This window comes from Engystomops pustulosus, chromosome 2 (assembly GCF_040894005.1).
Source record: "Engystomops pustulosus chromosome 2, aEngPut4.maternal, whole genome shotgun sequence".
Taxonomy (NCBI): Eukaryota; Metazoa; Chordata; class Amphibia; order Anura; family Leptodactylidae; genus Engystomops; species Engystomops pustulosus.
The window spans coordinates 238,255,841-238,282,082 of record NC_092412.1 but is presented as its reverse complement, the minus strand read 5'-3'; the positions used below and the strand labels follow the sequence as shown (position 1 = coordinate 238,282,082).

The following is a 26,242-nucleotide window of genomic DNA, read 5'->3' as shown; positions in this document are numbered from 1 at the left end:
ATTGCACGGCTTCTCATTTCTGAACCCAAAAACAACTTAGTTTGTGGGCATGAGGCTTATGACTGTTCTGTAGATAGATGCTTAGACATATTAGGCGAAAGTCAACCTCACTCCGACACTGTACAGGCAGTCCCCGGGTTACGTACAAGATAGGGTCCGGAGGTTTGTTCTTAAGTTGAATTTGTATGTAAGTCGAAACTGTATATTTTATAATTGTAGATCCAAACAGAAAAAATTTCGGCCCCAGTGACAATTGGAGTTTAAACATTTTTTGCTGTAATGGGACCAAGGATTATCAATAAAGCTTCATTACAGACACTTTACAGCTGATTATTGCAATCTGGGACTATAGTAAAGCATTCAGAGAGCTTCACCAGAGGTCAGAGGGGTCTGTCTGTAACTATGGGTTGTCTGTAAGTCGGGTGTCCTTAAGTAGGGGACCGCCTGTATACCATTATAGGCGTACGTGCCCTCATATGTGACCATGTCCTCTATACCACGGGGCAGTATTTTTAGTCCTGCAATTTATACCTATTTTTTTCCAGCTCTTCTGCTCTGTGATTTATCTATGGGCAGATTTCCTTTAGATAAATCCAGCTTTTTTTTGTACAGAATTTTTGTGGAATTTTCGAAATTAGTCTAATTTTCAGTGCAACCTATACATCAGAGTGTCCTGGTGGGGACTGGAGTGTATTTGCACTTTTTTTTCAATTTTTTAGACGCAACTCAGTGATAGACGCAGTTCAAAGATGAATTAGGCGCAAAGCAGGAAAACCAGCATGGCCCGAGCTTCGAAGAAGACAAGAACAAGTTGGAAAACAAAATGTGCAAATCCCCCCAAAAAAAAGTTTCAAAAAAACGCAAAAAAATAAACATCTGCCCCTATATTTTACTCCGTATATCCTAACATACTGATGATATAAGTACTACACAGTGTCCAAGACAAGCTGCCCATCAATCAGAGACGTAACTACAGCGGTAGAAGGCATAGCGGCTGCTATGGGGCCCACAGTGTCAGGGGGCCCCGTCATCTAATTCGTTACCTGACATACAGTGGAGGATGTGCACCATTATATACATATTATGCTGCACATTGTACAGTTTAATATTTATTAGACTTATAAGTGATAAGTATATGCTGCATGTGTTTACAGTGTTTGGTGTGTATATACTGTATGTGTGTATATATGCTGTACCTTTTGTATATGGCACTGTATGTGTGTATATATGCTGTACCTTTTGTATATGGCACTGTATGTGTGTATATATGCTGTACCTTTTGTATATGGCGCTGTATGTGTGTATATATGCTGTACCTTTTGTATATGGCACTGTATGTGTGTATATATGCTGTATATGTGTACGCATGAGTGTATAAATATGTGATTGTAACTCGCATGTGTGAGTATACAAATATGTATTTTTTAAAGTGGGAATGGGGGCCCCATCAGAAGCCTGTAATGGGGCCCTGCCTCTCCAAGTTACGATGTATAATTAAAGCCAACGATACAAATAAAATAGTTGATAAAAATCAATCCGCAAGGGCAGCAAAGTGCTGTTTTTTTGGAAGAAGACATCATGCATTCGCAACGTATCGCAGATTACATATTTCCTAGTAACGTGGCATAAATCTGTCACAATTTTATCTTCAAAACAATGCATCTCCCCCACCCAAAAAAAAAAAAACTGTATCACAAAGTCTATAAGCTTCCAGATATTAACTGCTACTGGTGAACTCAGAAAACATAAAGCAGGCGAAGGAGAAAAAAAAAAAGAACTTTCTGTCAGTTTTATTATGTCTCCAAAGGTTCCCCTTGAAAGACAGGAGTGACCTTGATGTGCTGAGCTGGCACATGCCAGTGAATTAATGGCAGGACGTAGCTGGAGGGAGGCTCACAGAAACAAAACAGCGCCAAGGGCTGTGTTCTGCTCTGATCATTAACTAGATGAATCAAAGTGATACATCAAATACACTAATCTGGTGGTGGCCTTTTTACTTTGCTTCGAGACCTCTGATACGGAGAAGTCTGACGCTTTCTGCATCTCAGAACAGAGCGTGCTGCAGAATCAGATCCTAATCCCACTACAGGCCGCTTGCTACTTCTTTTATTTCCACCCCATGTCTTGAGATGTTTGCCAAGTACCAGATCTCGCTGACACATCAAAAGCCACTGCTGTCTTTTTTTAAGAGACGAGATGCAGTAGAGATAGAAGCCGGTACAACCCCTGCGGCATCGGCGATGGCACCGGGCACTAAGTCTGCATCTCCAGGACTAGGGACAGCCTTAAAGATATATAAAAAAAGGATATCTAGGGCTGTGCGGATAGGATGTGATATGTGACAAAGAGCTGCGCAATGATATAAGTGACAATCATGAGGGCCCAGGGTGTGGTGGCCTCAGAAGTTGTCACTTCCTTTTTAGCACAAGGTTTTCTCATCTGTTATATCACTAAAATATGTCATCGCTTTATGATATGGTCCAACATGGGTGGAAACAGAAGCATTACTACAAGGGTAACAGCCATAGCAGCTGCTATGGGGCCCACATTGTCAGGGGGCTCCGGCATCTAGATTGGGTGTGACTGGGGCAGCACAGTGGCTTAGTGGGTTCAAGTCCCAGGTTCAACATCTGTGAAGAGTTTGTATGTTCTCTCCATGTTTGTATGGGTTTCTTCCGTGTCCTCCGGTTTCCTACCACACTCCAAAACATACCAGTAGGTTGATTAGATTGGTAGCCCCATTGGGGACAGGGACTGATTTGGCAAATTCTGTGCAGCGCTGCATAATCTGTGTGCCCTATTTAAATAAAGCATTATTATTAATATGCTGTATGTGTGTGTGTGTATGTGTGTGTATATATGCTGTATATAAAAAAGATATCTATCTAGGATCTTGCGGATAGGATGTGACACATGATAAAGAACTTCACAATGATATAAGTGACAATCATGAGGGCCCAGGGTGTGGTGGCATCAGAAGTTGTCACTTCCTTTTTAGCACAAGGTTTTCCCATCTTATAAAGTGCTGTTATATCACTAAAATATGTCATTGCTTTATGATATGGTCCAACATTGGTAGCAGCCATAGCAGCTGCTATGGGGCCCACAGTGTCAGGGGGCCCCGGCATCTAGATTGGGTGTGAATATGCTATATGTGAGTGTGTTGTGTAATATACTGTATTTGTATGTGTGTATATATGCTGTATGTCTGAATATGGTCCTGTATGTATGTGTATATTTTATGTATGTGTGTATATGCTGTATGTATGTATATATGGTGTGTGTATATACTATGTGATTGTAACTCACATGTGGGAGTATATAAAAAGGGGGAGGGGGACCCATTCGGAAGTCTGCTATGGGGCTCTGCCTCTCCTAGTTACGCCCCTGGCGAGTCCCGTCGCTTGCTGACACCTCCTTTCCCTATGTCATCCGGCTGTCGGCTGAATTATCACACAAATGCCTACGGCTGCCATGCGCCGTGAGTGTAGGTGCATGCGCGGCTTTACTGCTTCCTGCATCCGCGCACGGCAGCCGTAGGCATTTGTATGAGAATTCAGCCGACAGCCGCATGACATTAAAAATAAAATTTTTGTTGCTTTAACAACACACGTTTCCACACGTTTCGAACATCCTTTACTCCTAATTTTCGGCTCGCGCCAACATAAGCCGTTATCATTTAGATCCTATAATCCAACACAGTTTATGTTACATGTCAAGAAGATCAAAACAAGAAAGATAATCCACTTGTATTATTTATTTGCAACATTACAAAAACATTGATATATTTAATAAATCTCGTGTTTAACTTGGCGCCTCCCATAATCTACAAAGATAATTTACACAAAACACTCCACGTCTATGGAGATCACATTATACAGTTGATGAGGCTGAAATACCTTTAGGCAATAATTAGGAGGGGGTTCACATACTTTTGGATATAAAGTGCCTCTGGTAACATTTCAAAAATATCCACTGTAATGTTGGGGAGAATTGTCATTTACATAGAAGTAGCAGTTCCTTACATGATACTGGAAATACGTGTGACATAATTCTGAAAGTTTTCATGAGGGCGGCACCCATGAGTCACCCTGACCACTGCCCCTTAATATGTCACTTATTGGGCAACCACCAGGTTCTTCAATTTTGTCACCACAATTTTTAGACATGGTAGAAAAAGCTGACGTTTATTTCTTGCTGTTCTCCCTGACAATTTATTCCTTATTATAAAAGGGGCCTCCCCATATTAGAGATTTGTGGCCACATACCGGTCTGGTACAGACAGTACATCTATCAGATTTAAGTATCTGGAAATGTATTGAATTTCTCCTCTCTTCTCCCCTCTTCTCCCCTCCCCTCCCCTGAGTGAGAGAGGGGAGGAGGCATTGATGAGGCTAAGACACATTAGGGCTCATTTACTAAGGGTCCATCGGATGCATTTCCGTTTTGCACCGAATTGCCCCGGGTTTTTGGCGCACATGATCGGATTTTGACGCATTGGCGCCGGCTTGCACGTGACAGAAATTGGCCACAATCCGGTCGCGTGCGACACAATCCCAGGTCAGACCCCTGATAAATACTTGTCATAGCCGTGCAAACCCAAAAACGGTGCAAAGTCCGATGATAGTGCAGTGTGCGACCCTTAGTAAATAAGCCCCATTCAGTTGGAGTCAAAATCCATCATGATAAACCAGGGACATTACTCATAGATCCAGGCACCGTGACTGTGGTAATCTTATATATGTTATCCATGGCCTCATTCCTTCTAACATCAACTTGAAAAATAATGCTAATGAGCGCGAAGTGCAGGTACACTCCCCCTCTCCTTCTGTGTGCTAAACCTAGCTGCTGCAGTGTGATTACAGCAGGCAGAGGGAGGGTGAAGTGCTGAGGAAGCAGGAAGGAGGGTAGAGCATGCTCCTGCACAGTGTAACAGCTTGTGATGCTATAGCATACAGTAGTTCTGAAAATGTCTCCAAGAGCATAAATGTAATGATAATTTTCTTGATTTTATTGGTAGATTTCTTTAACCTGTTATTGTGAAGGCTGAAGTCTGTATTTATAATTCCATAGGCTTCAGAGCTGAAATTTTACAGCATTCGATTCTTACTACATTACTGGGCAGAGTTACAGATGTGGTGATTTTGTTTCATGATTCTACATTATTCTTATGTGTGGAAAAAAAAGAAATTTTCCAACGGACCTTAGATAAACTACTAGCCATGGGTCATCAGTTGTTTCTGATATATTAGTAACTAGAATATATGGGCTATAAGACTGACGTCATAGGCATCAACATAGAAATCTCCATGGACACCACCATAGACATCACCATAGGCAGCACCATAGGCAGCACCATGGCCATCACCATAGGTATTACCATAGCCATCACCACATGAGGATCTAGGGAACATCTTTATTTTGAGAACTGGAAGAGATATTACAAATCTGATTGTGGCAATCGCTTTCTCAGACAATTCTATATCTCCATCTCTCCAATATGGAGGTATTCAAGATGGCCGCCATGTTCCAGAAATGGTATAATACTTTCTGGGGCATAGTCTATCCATACAAGGGCACATATCCGATAATAGGCAACAAACAAGCGCCATATAAACAGGGTTGTCATGTACATGGCCGGTGCACCGTGATGGAGGACGTCGGAGGTCTGCAGTCTCTTGTGATCCTCTCCCTCATTACAAGCCTTTGTCTAATCCCCGTCCTCTCTGTTCGCAGCGCACCAGCAGCTTCGGGGCCTTTGAACGGTTTAAGAAACCCTCGATTTCCAAGCCGGAGGATTTGAGTGAGGTCTGTTCACACCTGCACCTGTCTGTATTACTCATTCTACATCCGATCTCAGGGAGATTTTGGGAGATTACCGTGTGCCACGTCCTGCCGGCTATGGAGTGGCGCTGTCTAGTTAGCAGGGCATGAAAGACAAGGAAGATGAAAGGGCGACTGCTAGGCTGACGAGATCAGTGGGGAGCGTCTGCATTCTCGTTTTTTCGTTTCTTTTGACCTTGAGGCTCCTCCTGAGAATTTTTGTCTGCGGCGCACAGTAATGACTGCAGGAACATGTAGAGATGTGAGAGATGTGCGGGAAATACTAACCGATATAATGAGGTAAACACGCAGGTAGAAAGAGAGAATGACAATGCAGATTTACATAGCTAAATACTCTGGAAATCTAGATAAATGCGCTAAAAAAGGCCCACATTTATTATGCCTTTAAGACACTTTTCCCACCTTATCTGACAAGGGGGTGTGGCTTCAAAGAAAAGTGACTCCTGTACATGGCCATGGCTTAAGATCTGACAATGGGGCAGATTTATCAAAAGTGTCTTAAAGTTAGACTTAAAAGGCATCCGATTTTTCACAGTTTTTGGTGCTGGCTAATAAATCTGGTGCAGTTTAAAGGAAATCTACCACCAGGATGAAGAATTGTAGACCAAGCACCCTGACATACTGTTGTGTGCCCCCTCTGGCAGGTTTCACTCTTTATTTAGTTTCTTATGCCTATTTTTTTTTTCAAAAATTGGCTTTACAAATTATGCAAATGAGCCTGAGGGGGCTCCAGAGTCAACAGCCATGGAGCCCGGAGCCCCTCAGCCTTATTTGCATAATTTAAAAAGCCTTTTTTTTGTAGAAACAATTAAAAGAAGAGCAGATCCTGCCAGAGGGGGCACACACCAGTATGTCAGTAAGCTTGGTTTACAATCCTTCATCCTGGTGGTAGATTTCCTTTAAACTGCACCAAAATTTATTAGCCAGCACCAAATGCTGTGAAAAATCTGGTGCAGTTGAAGTGTAACTTTAAGAAACTTTTGATAAATCTGCCCCATTGTCAGATCCTAAGCCAAGGCCATGTATAAGAGTCATGCCCCTTTCCTTTGAAGCCACACCCCCTTGTCAGATAGGGAGGAAAAGGGGTCTTAAACGCATAATAAATGTGGGTTACTAGAGAAAGGACCTGAATCTATAATCTTTATATGACATATCCTGTCACTGTGTCATATATGGGTTAGATGTGAAAATCACTTTACGACTGTCTAGTCTGTCCCTCCTATTTGGGGTATTTTCAACACTACTTAGGCCACACCCCTTCTGTAGAACAAGTCCTAAAACTGTTTTGTAGATCTGTTCTCTGTGTTCCATCTGATGGTTATTATATAATGGGGACACTGTATTCAGGGACAACACATAGAACAGTGAGCCCAAAGCTCCAACAACCCTGCCTGCTTGGCTCTATGTATCCTATTGATACGGGACAACCACAGAGACCACTATCTCCCTAGGTCACAGTGCAGATACAAAAGGAGATAAACAGAAAAACATAATAAGGGGTAGTAAACAATCCAAAAGAATGTATAAGGAACACAATCACAATAACCACAGAATAGCCACCAAACTGGATACCAACAATACAGGAGAAGTGACCGACTAAAGTAGATAATAGAGCAAATGAATTTAACCAGCAAGGAGTGAGCTGAGTGCAGGATATTGGTAATGAGGAGCAACTCTGATACTGATGAGCTATCCTACTGATGGAGTGGTACGCCCCTTTAAGGGTGGTTTCATGTGTTCAGTATTAGACATACTGGACAATACACTGCATGTACATGATGTGTAATCTTCATATACACAGCTGGGCGATACAGGAAGCATCGCTGAAGCCGGAGGAGGAGTCCAAGATGGCGACAAGGCATCAAGTAATGCTGGGGGTATAACTAAGAAAATGAAAGCCATATCACTGACCATGCGGAAGAAGATGGGGAAGAAGTATATTAAAGCACTTTCTGAGGTACGGACGATATCACTAGTCATGCCGGGTGTGTGGCATTTGCGTTTACGTGGTGTTTGCGTTTATGTGGCATTTGTGTTGCGTTTGCATTGATGTGGTGTTTGCGTTGCGTTTACGTAGCATTTGCTCTGTGTTTGTGGCACATTTGGGTTTACATTCAGTTTGCGTCATAATTATGTTTACATGGCCCTATTGTGTCTGTTTCTGCGTGCAGTTTGTGTTGCGTTTGCGTTGCATTTGTGTTTATTTGGTGTTTGCATTTATGTCAGAGTGGCGTTTGAGCTTACGTTTGGATTGCGTTGTGTTTACATGCCGTTTGCGTGGTATTTGCGTTTACATTGCATTTTCATGGAGTTTGCGTTTACATGTGTTTACACTGCATTTGTATTTCCATTGAGTTTGGACCCCGTTCGCATGAAGTTTTGTAACATTGTAGTTCTCTAAACACTGTGTAAATGCTATGTTAACAAATGTTTAGGAGAATGTTAACACAATACGCATAGGGAGAGTTCATACATTCTCTGCCATTGATTGGACAGTATGAGAGAAGATTAGCATAACACACGCCCCCAGCTCCTCCTCTCTAACAGAAGAGACATTTGGTCAGATACTTGGACTGATATCTCAGCAACCGCGTTTTGTTTGAGGTGTCCTCTTTAAAACATTGGATATTATTTCTACTTATTTTTATTCAGAGTGAAGATGTTGAAGGGACATTTACTTACCGAGATAGTGACGCCATAGGAGGACTCCCTGCAGAAAAAGGCACCCTCAAAGCCAGTGAATCTGTTGAAAGTCTTTACAGTCTGAACAGTGGTCAAAGTTCATCCAGTAAGTGGCTAGAAAATTCTTTCCAGTACAAATGCCCGGGAGCACCACTGGTGCCGTCACTTTCATGGTACTTTTTGGATTGTGATTTCTAGTTGTCTCATCAAAGTGTAGGGAGCGGTGGGCACCAGAGCTCCACTGACATGGGGCAGTTAGAGATCCACCAGCCTCAGTGACTGGATGCCTACTGATCAAATGCTTATCCGCTCAGTCTCTTGACAAAAATCGAATACAGTGGGAATGGAAAGTATTCAGACCCCTTTAAATTTTTTATTCATTGTTGCATTGCAGCCAATTGGCGAGATCGAACTACTGTACACCCTAGTGCAGTGATGGCAAACCTTTTAGAGACCGAGTGCCCAAACTACAACCAACACCCGCTTATTTATCGCAAAGTGCCAACACAGAAATTTAATTTGTGATTTATACTCCCTGCTCTGTCACAGTTTTCATTGATATCAGCACCCTGAGGACACCAATAAAGCAGAAAATAGTCCCAGGTACAGCTGTCACTTTAAAATAACTCTCCACAGCAAGCCCTGGGCTGTCTGGGACTGCAGGAATATACCTGGGGTCATCTCTGGTGATGGCCTGAGTGCCCACAGAAAGGGCTCTGAGTGCCACCTCTGGCACCAGTGCCATAGGTTAGCCATCACTGCCCTAGTGTATTTTCGCTAGTTTATTAAACGAGAAAAACATGGTCATTAGTATTCAGACCGTTTGCTGTGACACTCATATTTAACTCACACACACACTGTCCATTTCCTTCTGATCCTTCTTGAGATCCTCCTTCATTGGAGTCCAGCTGTGTTTAAATAAACTGATTGGACTTAATTAGGAAAGACACACACCTGTCTATATAAGACCTCATAGTACATGTCAGAGCACATGAGAATCATGAGGTCTGAGGAACTGCCCAAGGAGCTCAGAGAAAGAATTGTTGCAAGCACAGATCTGGCCAAGGTTACAAAAGAGCAGCAATCAAGGTTCCTAAGAGCTTAATCCTTAAATGGAAGAAGTTTGGAACAACCACAACTCTGCCTCATCCTGGCCATCCAGCCAAACTAAGCAATTGTGGAAGAAGAACCTTGGTGAGAGAGGTAAAGAAGAACCTCAAGATCACTGTGGCTGAGCTCCAGAGATGTATTAGGGAGATGGGAGAAATTTCCAGAAACTCAACTATCACTGCAGCCTCCACCCGTCGGGGCTTTATAGCAGAGTGTGTCGACAGAAGTCTCTCCTCAGTGCAAGACATATGAAAGCTACATATATTGTGCAAAACACATGAAGGACTCCCAGACTATGAGAAATAAGACTCCCTTGTCTGATAAGATGAAAATTGAACTTTTTGGAGTAAATTCTAAGATCTAGAGAAAACCAGGCACCGCTCATCACCTGCCAAATACAGTCCCAAAAGTGACACATGGTGGTGGCAGCATCATTCTATGGGGTAGGGACAGGACCACCAGTTGTAATTGAAGGAAAGATGAATGCGGCCAAGTACAGACATGTCCTGTATGAAAACCTCTTCTAGAGAGCTCTGGACCTCACACTGGGTCGAAGGTTCACCTTCCAACTTTTTTGATCCTATCAATTGGCTGCAATGAAACAAAGAATGAAAAATTTAAAGGGTTCTGAATACTTTCCGTACCCACTGTAACAAAAGAAAACCCATAAAAGCTACAAAAGTTGTCCCTTCTTCTTTTGTAAAGTGATTGGTGGTCTCTTATTCTTGTGTGTCTCGAGCTTCATAGTCCATACCACGATGTCTCACTGCCAATCTCCCTCCTAGGTGGTGTCACCAGCTGTTCTGATGGAACCAGTAACAGGGACAGCTTCAGACTGGATGACGACATTCCCTATACTGGTCCGTTCTGTGGTCGAGCAAGAGTCCATACTGACTTCACTCCCAGCCCGTATGACACAGAGTCACTGAAAATCAAGGTAACGCGGTTATTTTATAGTTATGTGACTGCTGTAGTATTTTCTTGCCAGAAGTTCGTCAATGCTTTTACTATGAGAGGGGTTGCAAAGCAGTTCATTGAAGAAAGTTAAGAGAACAGCAGTGTGAGGACACCCCCAGTGCACCTGGAGAAGCTACAATGCTGGAATAATGATACATTTTTTGCAAATTTGCATTTCCAAAAATTCTAAGAGGTTCCCTTTCAACAGCGTGTACCTTATATACAAAAAATGTAGTGCAAAACCCTAACTCGGCTAACACTCGGTCAAGAAAAAAAAACAAAAAGTGTACTCACCTTCCGACAAACCCCCCCCCTCCCCCGGTAAGTCCACGCTGACATCCTAACATCCTATAGGTATTATAATGAGGGCAGTGGCTGCAGGCTATAAACTGGGGAGGGGCTGGCAGGCTATATACTACAGGGGGGCTGGCAGGCTATATACTATGGGGGGGCTGGCAGGCTATATACTACAGGGGGGCTGGCAGGCTATATACTACGGGGGGGCTGGCAGGCTATATACTACAGGGGGGCTGGCAGGCTATATACTACGGGGGGGCTGGCAGGCTATATACTACAGGGGGGCTGGCAGGCTATATGCTACAGGGGGGCTGGCAGGCTATATACTACAGGGGGCTAGCAGGCTATATACTACAGCGGGGCTGGCAGGCTATATACTACAGGGGGGCTAGCAGGCTATATACTACAGGGAGGCTGGCAGGCTATATACTACAGGGGGGCTAGCAGGCTATATACTACAGGGAGGCTGGTAGGCTATATACTACAGGGGGCTAGCAGGCTATATACTACAGGGGGGCTGGCAGGCTATATACTACTGGGGTTGGGGCTGTGACTAATGCATTTCCCAACCTCAGCTTATACTCCAGTCAATAGGTTTTCCCATTTTTTTGTGTTAAAATTAGGGGTCCCGTATATCCGGTATTCTTCAAAAAGTATATTTTGGGGGGGTCAAATCAACTGAATGAACAGTAATTACAAGAACAGTGGTGGTCAATTTATCTTTATAATTGGAGCAGTAACACATCCCCATGACCTTGGGTTTATTTCTATGGCTGATTGTGTCTGTTAATAGGTGATAAATGCTATGGGTAAATTCCATAAATACATGTCAACATTACATCTGCAAGCAGTCACCACTAGGGGGAGGCTTTTAGCTTGCTGCATACAAGTACACAATAAACTCTGTATTTTATAAAACTGGCTAATGAAATGATCTGTAGTGACCTTATAGCATTATGCTATTGGGAGCCAACACATTGGAGGGTGTTACCTACATCTTGGTTGATCATTATTTTATTGGCTAATTACAAAATATAATACATTTTATACTAACTTACAGTCTATACTGTGCTCTTCAGTAAAGAAATGATCTTTATTGTTGTTTTCTAGAAAGGTGACATTATAGATATTATCTGTAAAACCCCCATGGGCATTTGGACGGGCATGCTGAACAACAAAGTGGGGAATTTCAAATTTATATATGTGGACACGATATCTGAGGAAGAAGCCCCCAGGAGAATAGTAAGAAGGAAAAGTAAGAGGCCAAGGCCAAAAACATTACAGGAGCTGCTGGAACGATTCAACTTACAGGTAAGAAGCTTCTTTTCCCTCCTTTGTGTATTTGGGATAATTGGTACATTGTACATTGCTGTGGTTAACTCACAGAGCATTGCCTAGACAAGGTACAAGTTTTCTTCTCAACTGACCAAGGGTGGATATGAATATTATAGTCTCTACAAGTCTGGAATCACTTCCTACATCTGCTACTAGAATCAGCTTCTTTTGGAAGGAAGGATGTGTCCCTTTTGTCTGATTTAAAAATGCGGTTTTAGGACCTTTGGAGAACCATCAAAGGTCCTGAAATGGTTCCTGTCTACATGTCTATTGAGAGCAGGAACAGATGAATGAAGATTTTGTGGGTGAAGGTCCTTCTCAGTATAAAATTTGGTGGGTGGTTTGGTTGGCCATGGGCCCCGTAGAAGGCTTGGGCCCCGGGCTACCGCCCAAACGGTCTGTAATATAATCCACTACTGCACCTAAATATCGATGGACAGTATTACCATCCCAGATTGAAGGGTGGTCTCATTCATTGACAGCAAACACTGATATTACAAATATCACGGATGTCAACAACCAGAAAATTGATGACCATGCTATGCTGGCTATGAGATGTCTTGGGTTATACACATACATATGTCGGAAGTGTATATTTTAAAAAAATTTTAAAACATTTTAAAAATATTTTATAAATATTTTATTTATATATAAATATAATAAATATTTTATATATAATATTTTAAAAATATTTTATAAACATTTTTAAAAAATTTCCCAAAAAATAAACAAAAATATAACAAGTAATTTTTTGCCTAAAATGGGTGAATATAGCTTTAATAAATTCCATTTAAAGTATATTAGAAAGTTGTTGAAATATCTCTTTATAGCTACGATCTGATTTATTAGCCAGTCCCATGATAAGTGCAGCCACTACATTTCCTTATTAATTAAAGAAAACCCCCTAAAAACTGACAATGACCTAGGCTTCATGGGTCAGTGTCTCAGAGTATAGTGTACCATGAGTATTTGGATGCATTTTGTACCTTGCAGGAATACATGTCCAGCCTTCTACTGAACGGTTATGAGAATCTTGAAGATCTGAAGGACATAAAGGAGAGTCATCTCTGCGAGCTCAATATCACAAACCCAGAAGAGAGAATGAGGCTCCTGATCGCCATCGAGAATCTGCAAGACTGTGACGGTGAGTTATTTTTGTTGCATCACTTCCCCTTCTCTTTATGGATGCTGGCCATGAGTGTTGATTATCGACACACCTTAGAGGAAATCTACCATCAAAATCCATCATGATAAACCAGGGACACTTACCCATAGATCCAGGCACCGTGACTGTGGTATCTTCTTATATTTGTTTTCCATGACCTCCTTTCCTTCTAACATCAAACTTTTTAGATTATGCTAATGAGCCAGAAGGATTTGGGGGCGTTACCAGAGTCTCCTGCGCTGTAGTTGCAAAGGCGGTCCCGCTCCCACTGTGTGAGATTACAGAAGCAGAGGGAGGGGGAAGTGAGACACGGGAGATGGGGGGTCTGTGTAACAGGCTGTTAAGCTACAGCACGGAGGAGATCTGGTAAGAAACTGGAAATATTTAGCCCCATGCTACATTACAATGGGGCACATTTACTAAGGGTCTGCGTGACCCCGATTCCGTCGGGTTTCGCGCATATTTCCGATGTGCGTCGAATTGCCCCGGGTTTTTAGCGCACGCGATCGGATTGTGGTGCATCGGCGTCGGCATGCATGCGACAGACAACCCGACGGATTCAGACAAACCATGGAATTTAAAAAAAAAGCACTCACATGCACCAGGAAGAAGAAGGTGAAGTCCGGCGGACCTCGACACAGAAGCGACGGATGCAGGAACTCGGGCGCATGGGCTTAGTGAATCGCGGCAGACCCGACTCCTCATCGGACAATGCACCGCGGGATCGCGACTGGACCGGGTAAGTAAATCTGCCCCAATGTGTCTGTACAATGTTGTGTCCAATAGAAGTATGGGATATTTGTCTGGCTTTGGCAGGTATAATAATAGATGTTATTGAAAGAGCAAGAAACTATTGGTAAGATTCTAATGACCAATATCAGGCTGTGGCTGTCAACAAATATTAATGTAACAAACATGTAGGGGGAGATTTATCACTGCTGCTACGCCAGGTTTTTGACGTAGAAGCAGTGAAAGAATCGCAAATTTCTGTGCAGTGATTCTTACGGCGATTACACCACCTCCACACCATGTGGGCGTGTAGGGGGCATAGAGGGGTGCCAGTGGAGGGCACGGGGCATTCCCCATGAAAAACTTGGTATAGTTTTGCCAGGTGACTACGCCACCCACCAGATACATCAAGAGGCCTAAGTCACTTAATGTATTCGTTGGGACATAGGGGAGTGGCCGCTATCGTACGCCGATGCAGGAGCGCCATAGTATGATAAATCTCCCCTGTACTGTCTATCTGCTTGGATTACCAACATGGCGTCTCCCTTTTGAGATACTTACGCAGAAATGGATGTGTTACGCTGGTTTGTGCTTCAATTATTTTATAAATATATGGGTGAGACCCATAATGGGATAAAAGAAGCCCCAAATATTTCTGCTCACAGATCTAAAAATTGTGTCCCCGCTCCATTATCTGCAGGTGCTCCTCCCCGGCAGGTTACAAAGCAGATCTTGACTTTGAAAAAACTGCACAGGATTAGACTTTATAGGTCAGAGCTTCATAGGAGTCTCAGGTAATCCCACACAAGTTAATATAAGGACACGAGAGGAGCATTAGGAAGATTCATGGGATTATAGATGCTGAAAAATGTCACATTTAAGAGTCTTTTCCTACAGGTTATTACTTGTAAGTGTTAACTTGTAAGATGTTTCTTCTATCATTTAGAGAATGTGACTGTTAGTATGAAAAATCATGATCATCAAGACTGAAGGGGTTCATTTATCTTTATTTTCTTCCTTTTTTTATCTTTTTTGCAACTTTTTTTTTGGCGCATTGCAATTTTTGGGGACTTTTTGAAATGTACACTGAAGTCCATCAGACATTTATTTATCGTCAGTAAGACACATTCATCTTCTATTCCAGATGTTCTAAATGTTCCAAATGACATTTATCTAAAAATTTGCGTCATTATTTGGCACAAAAAACTCCAGATGAAAACATACTTCAGGAAAACTTAGAAAATGGAAAGTGATTTGAGTCATTTTAGAGATCGTATAAGAAATCTGCTTTAGTGGTTAAGTTATGCTTTAAAAATCTGCAGCTACCAATTACCAATTGGTAAGATCAAAAAAGTCATTTTTTTCTCAGTAATGTGCTAAATTAAACAAGAAAAATTAAAATCTCACATAGTGATAAATATTCAGTATTGCTCAGTGTTGAGTAGAAGCAGCTTTGGAGTTAGTACAGCCATGACTCTTCTTGGGAAGATACAACAAGTTTTTCACTCCTGGGTTTGAGGATCTTCTGCCTCTTCCTTGCAGATCCTCTCCAGTTCCCTCAGGTTGGATGGTGAACATTGGTGGAAGCCATTTTCATGTCTCTCTAGAGATATTCAATTGGTATAGGTCCGGGCTCTGGCTGGGCCGGTCATAAATGGTCGCAGAGATGTTCTGAAGCCTCTGCTTTGTTATTTTAGTTGTGTGTTAGGGTCAGTGTCTTGTTGGAAGATCCAAGTTTTCATCCAATATATCTCTGTATTTGTCTGCATTCATCTTTCCTTCGATTGCAACTATTAGTCCTTTCCCTGCCCCCATAGCATGATGCTGCCACCACTATGTGTCACTGTTAGGATTGTATTGACAGGTAATGAGGTTTTTCCCACACATACCACTTAGAATTAACACCAAAAGTTCAATCTTAGTCTCATCAAGCCAGAGAATCTTATTCCTCACAGTCTGGGAGTTCTTTTTTTAAGAGTAGAGGCTTGCCATAAAGCCCTGACTGGTGGAGGCTGCAGTGATAGGTGACTTTGTGAAACTTTTTTCCACCTCCCTACTGAATCTCTGAAGCTCATCCACAGTGATCTTGGGGTTCTTCTTACTCTCTCTCACCAAGGTTCTTCTTCCATGATTGCTTAGTTTGGTTGGATGGCCAGGATGAGGAAGAGTTATGGTCATCCCAAACTTCTGCTATTTAAGAATTATGGAAGCCACTCTGATCTAAGAAATTTTGAGGGCTGCAGAAACTCTTTTGTAACCTTGGCTCGAATCTGTGCATTGCCACAATTCTGTCTCTGAGCTCCTTGGGTAGTTCCTTAGACCTCATGATTCTCATGTGCTCCTACATGCACTGTGAGGTCTTATATAGACAGGCGTGTACCTTTCCTGATAAAGTCCAATTAGTTTGATTAAACACAGCTGGACTCAAATGAAGGAGTAGAACCATCTCAAGGAGGATCAGAAGGAAATGGACAGCATGTGTGGTAAATATGAGTGTCACAGTAAAGTGTCTGAATACTCATGACCATGTGATATTTTAGTTTTTCTTGTTTAATAAATTAGCTAAAATATTCACATTTCTGTTTTTCGTCTGTCAAGAGGGGGACAGAGTGCACATTAATAAACAAAAAAAATAACTTTTTTAATTTAATGAAACAAAGAGTGAAAAATTTAAAGGGGTCTGAATACTTTCCGTACCCACTGTATAAAATATATCCCACACCTATCCACCTGTATTTGTACTTACTATTTACATACTCAAATATTTCTGTTTTTATCAGGTGAACAGGAATCGGGCAGTGACTCTTTGCCGCTGACACTGAGCCCTGACGTCGCTGCAAACAAATGTGAACTAAATGACTGTCCAAGAGATTCGGGATGTTACATTGCACTGGAGAATTCGGAAAACAGCAAGGATGATGTTGAGTCTGAAAAATTGTGTGAATCTGTACAGAAAATTACCATTACCGAATGCCCGTAACAAGCCGTCACTTGGACACTTCTAAGGCTCAGGCCTGTTCTCGCAGTTTCCACATGGTCGGCTTGTCAGCTCTTCACAGACTTGTGTAGGTGTGATGCGTCCGCGGCAGACCTCACGTCTATGAATATTTATTAACAATGTATAAAACTAGAGATGGACATTATACTTGGTAGATAGGCAACATCTCGACAGAAGGGGCTCACATATCACCTCAAGGAGTGTTATGACCATGTACTGTATGACTTCTCTTATGTTCAAGGAACTCATTTGTAGACCAGACTAAACAGTCGTGTCTCGATACTAGGAGGTATGGTACAGTTTACCTGGGAACCTGTCCTCATAGGTGGACTCAATGCTATCCATCAGGGTTGTCTTAGAGAATCAAGCAGCACTATTATGCAATATTAACATACAGATTTCATGGAACTCTTTGGATGCTCAGTATAGATAATTCCTAGTAGTACTGCCATGAGTTGTGCCAAATGAACCATCTAAAGCTTTGGTTCGACTGGACAATCATCTTCCTTGTACAAGATCTTCGTTCATGTTCTTGAGGAAGGTAAGCCATTGGCAGTAGTGCCCTTCACATAGAGGACTTGCTTATACACATGAACACTTTGAGAACTTTGAGATCTCCAGTGACATCTGCTATTGGGGATGACTTAGGAGACCTCCATGAAGATTAGATGGTGGGCCAAGCCCATCAAAATTAATGGGTTCTTCTAGTGTGTATGTCCAACTTTACCTACCTATGACCATTCAGTACACACGGATCTATGGCTGTACCTTGTGTTGATGTGTATAAAGAATTGGATTAGAATTCAGGTTGGTGCTCATGGTAGGATTTTCCAAATGTTTCCCGCCACACTGAATTCCTAAGCTTCAGTACAATCACTGGCAGATAGACAATCATTTCCTTCATTGGTGTTCTAGCTTAGAAAAGATATTCACATACAGCATGTGCTGCCCCTCCATTCATGTATATAAGAGATAATACGGGAGAGGGGGCAATGTGAGATAACTTCTTCATTCAAATGGAGGGACTAGAGATAAGCAAATCCAAACTTGAAGTTCAGGGTTCGGGTGAGTCCCACACGACACGGACATATTGTCGAACTGGTGCCCCTAACTAGCCATAGCTGTGACTGGCTATGGGAAACCCCTGACAAAACACAGCAATGGCTGGTAGCCAGGGACATCAATTTGCCGGATTGGCTGCATGGTTCCAATCCGGAAATATATATCCGGGTCATTTGGGATGTATGTTCGCATCTACTCATCTCTAGAAGGGACTATTTTATAGGGGCACCAGATTGATGTCAGATTGACCCTTTCTATCTAGTCCGTAGCTATTCTATACTGTAAATACCCGGTGCCTTTGTTATGATTTATTATGTCTAATATGTACATCGCTTTTATATCTTTTACAACAATACAAGCCACACACTGGGCCTGGATCTCATTTACCTTACAGAAATGGAACTACAGTAGTAAATAATAAAACTAATCCGGGACTGAAAGGATGAAACCCTGAACAAACAGGCAAAGGAAGATGTCATGTTTCTGCTTTATCACAAGTATCTTACATCTTATCATAGACATTGTATATCCTTTGATATAATATCTTCCATATTATCATAGACATTGCATATCTTATCATATAATATCTTACATCTTACCATGTATACATATTATACATCTATACCTACTACATGAGTGTAGTGAGTGCGGTCCATACATCGGGCACTTATACTCATGGGCCACTTACCAGCACAGATGTACAGTATGATCAGTACGTTCTCTGCACTTCTATAATGACAGAAATTGTAAATCTTAAATATCGTTTCAACAATATCCCACATTATAGTAATTCATCTCTGCACCCACGGACGTTAATCACATGTACATTATATATTCTGCAGTTCTATATCACTTGATACTTTACATATTTATTTATCATTACATTTATGAGTACTATATACACCCAGCAGCTCGGTACCTACCATACATGCACCCTCGTACCTCATCTTATAAACTACATACACTGCTCCCAAACCTGCTCTCTATATATTACTGTGTAACACAGATACAATTAATTTATTCTATTTTATTCTATAACTTCAGACACCCATATGTGTACAGCCCTTACCTAGATTCTCCTTATACACTGAAGCATCGTACCCACAGATTATTTATAAGCTACCACTTTGCATATGCAAAAATGTATCTGATACCTTGTGGCTCTATACCCAATGATACCCCATAGAGCGTGTAACTCTAATCCCCCTGATCCACCCTGTACCCAAAGATATCTTATACACCGTGCAAGTGTCTACCCACAGATTATATACACTATGGGCGTTATTTACCAAAAGCCCCGCCGAGCGTCCAGCGCAGCCAGATACATCAAGATGCTATCAGAATCCCCGCCCTCTTGATGTATCTGGGGGGGACCTGCGCAATATTTATTTCTACATGTGAAAATTTTCTGGCACGGGGTCAGGAACATCCCACACTGGCCAAGCCCCATTTCACGCTAATATGATAAAATTTGCAATTATTTCAGGGCTTATACGCCATGTATGGCGCTGAGGCCTTGATAAATACCCCCCTATATATTCTATAACTCTGTAACTACATATACGCTATACATCACATGCATCTTCATAACTCCATACTTCAACTAGACACTTCTTATGCCCCCTGCAATATTGTGTACACCAGATAACCATGGGTGCACCAGCCATGCGTCAAGTTGAGCATCTTGCCTCAGGCAGCACTAACTACAGCAATATGGGGGCGGCATCAGGGGTGCAGTCAGGTGCCGCAGAGCAGGACCTGACATTTAAATACAGTGGGCCACATGTATCAAAAACATTGCAGTCTGTACTATGTGCAGTTTACCTGTGTAGTGTGCAGGAGGTGCCAGATTCAGGAATTGTGCACGCCCCTTTCAGTGCAAATATTTGCATTATGTCAGGCAAGGTGCAGCCACAACACATATGGACACTTCTTATATACATGTGCAAAGTCCAACAGAAAACTGGCACAGGGGCTGTAATAAATCTGGGCCTCTGTCTCTTCACACCTGAAGTCAAGAGACTGCATGGAGAACCCTGTTACCAAACAAATCACATGATATATTACTCTATAATATATATATTACTACTGGATGGCGCAGAGAAAGAAACCATCCCATAGCAGACCTCTAGCCGCAGAGAGCATAGGGTCACCCCAGCAGATCCCCTATACCCAGCAACTATGTATCCACAAATACCTTGTATATCCTTCTACCAATACTCCTTAAAGGGAACCTGTCAGCAGGAGCACCTCTTCTGGCTCCTCCATGTCCCCATAGAGAATAGTGTACACATTGCCAAAGGCTTTTTATAGTAAAACTGGCTTTTTCCCCCCAAAAAAAGATAAGTTAGATGAAAGTTTACATTTCTATATGCAGAGCAGTGTCTCTAGTCCCATGGGAGGGGCCTCTGTGAAGTGGTTCCCCCCCCCCCCTCCTCACAGGAAAACACTCCGTCATGCATGGATTTCAACTAAAAACTAAAACCTCCCATGTTCCCCATATCCCCCCTTGGAGCTCCCCCCTTTGGGACATCATACACGTCTGCCCCGCTCCTCACTGGCCCCTCCCATGGGACTCAGGACACAGCTCTGCATACAGAAAGCTAAACTTTCATCCAACTCATCTTTTAATAAAAACTCTTTGGTAATATGTACACTATTCTCTATGGGGACATGGGGGAGCCAGAAAAAGGGCTGCTGATGACAGGTTCCCTTTAATGTTCTTTATACCCAGCAGCTGTGTACCCAAAGATACATAGAAATCTATACATCCTCATCTTATCCCCCTGAATATCAGGACTGGCAGTGTGTGATGATGTTATACCGCTAGTATTAGTCGCTTTGCAGTGTACTATAATGTAGATTTTAGTAAGGGTTGTGATCTCCAATCTCCATATCCAGTATCCTTGTATCCAGTGTCCAGTGTATTAGGTGTTCCCCTAATGGGTCATACACTGGAGGAGCATTAGTGATGAGACCAGCCCCATGATGACGGGTATATATACGTGGCAGAACGTGGCATAGGCCTTATGTATGTATAGCACCTCCCGCTATAACACTGTGTGATTGGGACTTTCCTTCTAGGTTTTCTTTTTAGATATGAAATGTGTTTAGTTCTATGAACTATTTTTTTTTTACTTTGTCTCTTTTTACAGTTTTTATTACTATAATATATGTGTTTTCTTATACTAATTGGATTTTTATATGAATTGTAGAAAAAGGTTTTGGAAATAAAGGACATTTCTTGTAAATGTGTGAGTTTTGTTCTATTTTGCTTGTACATGTATAAACCTCTCGCATCAAGTCCATCAAATGAGTGGAAAATCTGTACTGAAGTTCAGGGAATAGGATATGTGATGAATTTAACCATAGACCTACACATCTCCCGGCTTTCAGGACTACTTTATAGCTCACAAGCCCCCCACCCCTTGGCCTGTTCCTTAAAGGAAATCTACCACCAGGATGAAGGACTGTAAACCAAGCACACTGACATATTGGTGTGTGCCCCCTCTGGCAGGATCAGATCTTCTTTTAGCTTTTTATTACCTGTTTTAAAAAAAAAAAAATTAAAATTATGCAAATTATCCTGAGGGGCTCTGGGTTCTATAGGTTTTAATGGAGTCTGGAGCCCCACAGGCTTATTTGCATAAATTTTAAAGCGTTTTATTCTTAAAAACAAGGGAATAAAAAGCTTGAAGAAGAGTTGGTCCTGCCAGAAGGGACACACACCAGTATGTCAGTGTGCGTAGTTTACAACCCTTGATCCTGGTAGTGGATTTCCTTTTATATATTAGTGCCCCCCCACTTTATAAAATCCCTTTCTAAGGCCCTTCCACACTGAATATTGTTACCATTTTGGTTGCCCCTTACTTATATTGTCCCTTTCATTTCCTTATATCTTATTCCACCCATTTTTGTTGCCAAACATCTTTATATCGCTCCTTATCCTGTATATTAGATACTCTCCCCCACACTTGCTCTCATTCCTCTCTGTCGTGGCAGATGCGTAGATGCAGAGTACATAGATTTCTACAAATTTCATTCAAATCTCTGGCAGAAATTTCCCTCATTTGGTCTCTTAGGGTAAATTTGACTGTCATAGTATTACAGAGAAGTCTATTGAGAGGGGAGGCAGAGAAGTGAGCAGGAACAGAGAGACAGTAATGCACATTTTCTAAGGGTCCGCTCACCGCGATTCTGTGGGGTTTCCCGACTGTTTCTGTTCTGCGCTGAATCGCACAGGGGATTGTGGTGCATCGGCGCCGACTTGCATGTGACACAAATCGGGGGGTGTGGCCGTCGGACAACCCGACTGATTCGGACAAACTACGGAATTTAAAATTCAAATTGTGTCGCAACCTCAGCACTCACGTGCACCAGGAAGAGGATGGTGAACTCCGGCGGACCTGAGCGGGGAAGTGACACATTCAAGAAATTGGGTGCACACTGTAAGTGAATCGCGGCAGCTCCAAATTCTCGTCAGACATTCCAGATTGGCGGTGTCAACGGGACGGGTTAGTAAATGTACCCCTATAAGTACATCACTAAAAGTCAGTATTCCTCTACAATGTCCTACATCAGGGGTCCCCAAACTACGGCCCGCGGGCCACATGCGTCCCGCGGACCGTTTCTATGCAGCCCCCGTCGCATCCGGGCAACGGCGTACGGCAGGGGCCTCTGTCCATCCGGACAGGAAGCTCCTGCCCTCCCTGTATAGTGCTCGATGCGGCCGTTTCCGGCCGCTCGAGCACTATTATTGCAGGCGGAGCGATGTGGCCGGAAATCCACCCCGGCGCACATCGTACTTTGAACCTGCGTGCGCGGCCACGCGATGACGTCATAACGCGGCCACGCACCTTTTCCTGTCCGACAGCTGCAAGAAGAAAGAAGACGTGGGAGCCAGAGGTGAGTATAGGATTTAATTTTTTTTTTAAACAGCAATAAAAACATTGTGCCGGCCGGGGGATATATAAAATAACTAACGGTGGGGGCATGTAAAACAACTACGGGGGAGACATATAAAATAACCAATGGTGGGGGGTATATAACATAAATAATGGTGGGGGGGCATATAAAACAACTAATGGTGGGGGGGGCACATAAAACAACTAATGGTGGGGGGGCACATAAAACAACTAATGGTGGGGGGGCACATAAAACAACTAAGAATGGGAGTATAAATTAATGAGGAGATTCAACACCTTGCAAAGTGGTCTTAACATTCATGCAGCTTCATGACCTCCGACCTCTGACCTGGAGGCCACAAGCAGATAAGAGCCAGGGCTCATGTGTCTCGCCTCACAGGTTTTTAATGTTTTTATTGCCGTCCTGGTGTAAATAAGATGTCCCTGTTTTTATCAGTTGTTTTAGAGGGGTTTTTTTATATCCTTTGATGATCACTGCCTAGTGTGTATAAAGTGCTGTGAATTTTCTGTTTCATGCATAACATCATGTCTGACGAAGAGAACGAGTATTCTCCAAAGCTCCACCATCAAATATACTCAGCTAGCCTCAAAAAGGTATCACCTGATTTTTCACTCTTCTTCTGCATGATCCCACTGATGCTTAGAGGAACGTGTGCCCATCGGCACCCGGGAGAGGAGGGGGTGAGTGCTGCTTTCCCCCGACCCTCTCCATAGAGATACAGGGCGCCGAATTACGGGGAAAGATAGGACATGTCCTATCTTTTCCCCGGTTACAGAAGGGCGGGCCCATTGCCGGCCAGTGGGGGACGTATATACGACGCACAGAGAACTGTGCCGCTACTCTCTGTGTGCAGTGTATGGGAGACAACATAGCAGCCAGTCTCCAGCCGCCAGCACTGAGAACCAGAAACTATTGCAATGCAGTGAATAGTGTACGTCCTAACCCACACACCTCTGCTGAATGTGAACCCTGTTTCTATTCACTGACAAGCAGAGGTATAGCTTTATTTCGCCAAACATACGGAATCCTAACAACCTTGCAGGATTCTGCTGCATGAAAAGATCGTCTTCCAGAAGCCGTCGCTGCTCAGTGCTGAACTGCTACAAAGTTTCACAGATAATTAGCTGCAGAGAAGTGGAAAAGTTTTACATCTGATACCAAGACGTGTGAACAGGATGTGAAATGCGGAAACACTGAAAATGAGGCCAATGATAAAATCTACTTACCCAAATTCATTGATAAAGTATATATATATATTAGCATACGGCCTGTGTGTTATCTTTCCCTAGATGTAAGTGTATATAGGGAAGCCAGGTCTACATCATACAGTAGGTGACAACTACACAAGAAATAATCTTTTCTACGTGTGTATACTGCCATCTGCTGGTGCATGTAACAATCACATCCACCTAAAATAAAATAGAATGCACTTTGCAGTATGTACCGTGCACCTCTTTAGAGGAGATTTTACACCATACCAATCTTCCCCCGAATAAGGGGGGTCAGCCCCTGATTTTCAGGTCTGTCAGTGGGAGCCTTGGCTTCAAGCTTCAACTCTATGTATTTGAATGTAATGATGAGGCAGGGAGCCGTCGGATCCCAGCTTCACCATTGTGCCTCTGTTGCTGCTGTGAAGCACCTGCTGCCTTTAGGGCCGCACGTAGCAGGGGCATTCTGGGTATTCCTACAACTTACAGGTCCTGGACTGTATAGAGGTTGTGGGTTCTCACCAGTATAAACCTTTTATATACTGTGGCAATTCATGTGTACACAATGGGGAACATTTACTTATCTGGTCACTGGAGTTAAAACAAAGGGCATTGTCTGATGCACATGTGCGGCACCGTACCGCTCTGTAGCTGGGAGAAAGACAGTACACGTCCTATCTGTCCCCGGAATATGGCGCCGTGCGCAATGTTTCTCTATGGAAAGTGGCGGGGGTGAGCAGCGCTCATTCTTTCCTCCTTTCCCGGGCGCCAATGTGTGCAAGTCGTGCTACACATTTGTGTGTGAATTTAGCCTTATGCTGGGCAGGACACGGCTGGAGCAGTGCATAATTAGGGTGAGGAGAAGCGCCGGGGCAGCCACAGGAGCACCGTGTAATGTGTTTATCTTGGTAGCCATGCTGTCCCAACTTGCCCAAGTTCCTGAAAGGAATAATTGTTTTTTCAGCAAAACCACTCAGCTCAGAGATTAAACAAGATATGTTTCTGCATCAGTGTAGCTACAGCATTCTCAGGGTATGTTTCCTTCATAATGCATGAAGTAAATGGTAGGTTTTCTTTAGAGGGGTATTCTCGTCTGGGCATGGACCTTAATTCATCTGCCATATGGATACATTTCTTACATAAAAGAAGCCATATGGTAGCTTGATATTGTTGTCCTTGGATATGACCGCTGCTGGAATGATTGCACAAAGAAACTTTTGCAATACACAAGAAAACTTTTAGAATTTGCATATGAAATTTCCAGGAGTTACTGCAGGTCCCCTGTCCTGTGGTAATGAACAATGAATCCAGGTGGTCAGGTACCTCAATGGTACATGTGTGGCCACTGCCGCCAGAGTGAGGCGGTGGTCGTATCCAAGACCAACAATCTCATTTGTAAGGGACCATATGACTCAATTTATAGGAAATTATCTTCACACAGGTATTAATACAGGGAGTATACGGGGACCAGCCCACCAGATATGCAGTCCCATGTAACATAAATCTCATGCTACCTCAGGTCCCATCAGGCAAGCAATCCCACACCAGACACGTAATCCCACGTAACATACAACTCATCCTCCTACTAGACACGCAGTCCCATGTAACATACACCTCATCCTCCCTGCAGACATGCAGTCCCATGTAACATACACCTCGTCCTCCCAGCAGATATGCAGTCCCATGTAACATACACCTCATCCTCCAAGTAGACATGCAGTCCCATGTAACATACACCCCATCCTCCAAGTAGACACTCAGTCCCATGTAACATACACCTCATCCTCCAAGTAGACACACAGTCCCATGTAACATACGCCTCATCCTTCCCACAGACATGCAGTCCCATGTAACATACACCTTATTCTCCCACCAGACATGCAGTCCCATGTAACATACCTCATCCTCCCAGCAGATATGGAGTCGCAT

At 42.9% G+C, this 26,242-nt stretch overlaps 1 protein-coding gene across 7 annotated transcripts in view; it reads left to right on the top strand.

The window, feature by feature from the left end:
- The window catches only part of SAMSN1 (SAM domain, SH3 domain and nuclear localization signals 1), a 74,669-nt gene extending 55,610 nt beyond the window's left edge, over positions 1-19,059 (top strand). For 6 of the 7 annotated variants that reach the window (XM_072138566.1, XM_072138565.1, XM_072138564.1 and 3 more), the window contains 7 exons: positions 5,737-5,808; positions 7,646-7,801; positions 8,497-8,632; positions 10,422-10,573; positions 12,001-12,201; positions 13,219-13,369; positions 16,900-19,059. In XM_072138566.1, coding sequence (XP_071994667.1) covers positions 5,737-5,808; positions 7,646-7,801; positions 8,497-8,632; positions 10,422-10,573; positions 12,001-12,201; positions 13,219-13,369; positions 16,900-17,099 — 1,068 coding nt within the window. In that variant the 3' untranslated portion in view covers positions 17,100-19,059. The remainder of the gene's footprint in view (positions 1-5,736; positions 5,809-7,645; positions 7,802-8,496; positions 8,633-10,421; positions 10,574-12,000; positions 12,202-13,218; positions 13,370-16,899) is intronic. The other variant, XM_072138571.1, reaches the window with a different exon arrangement.
- Positions 19,060-26,242: the final 7,183 nt, after the last annotated feature.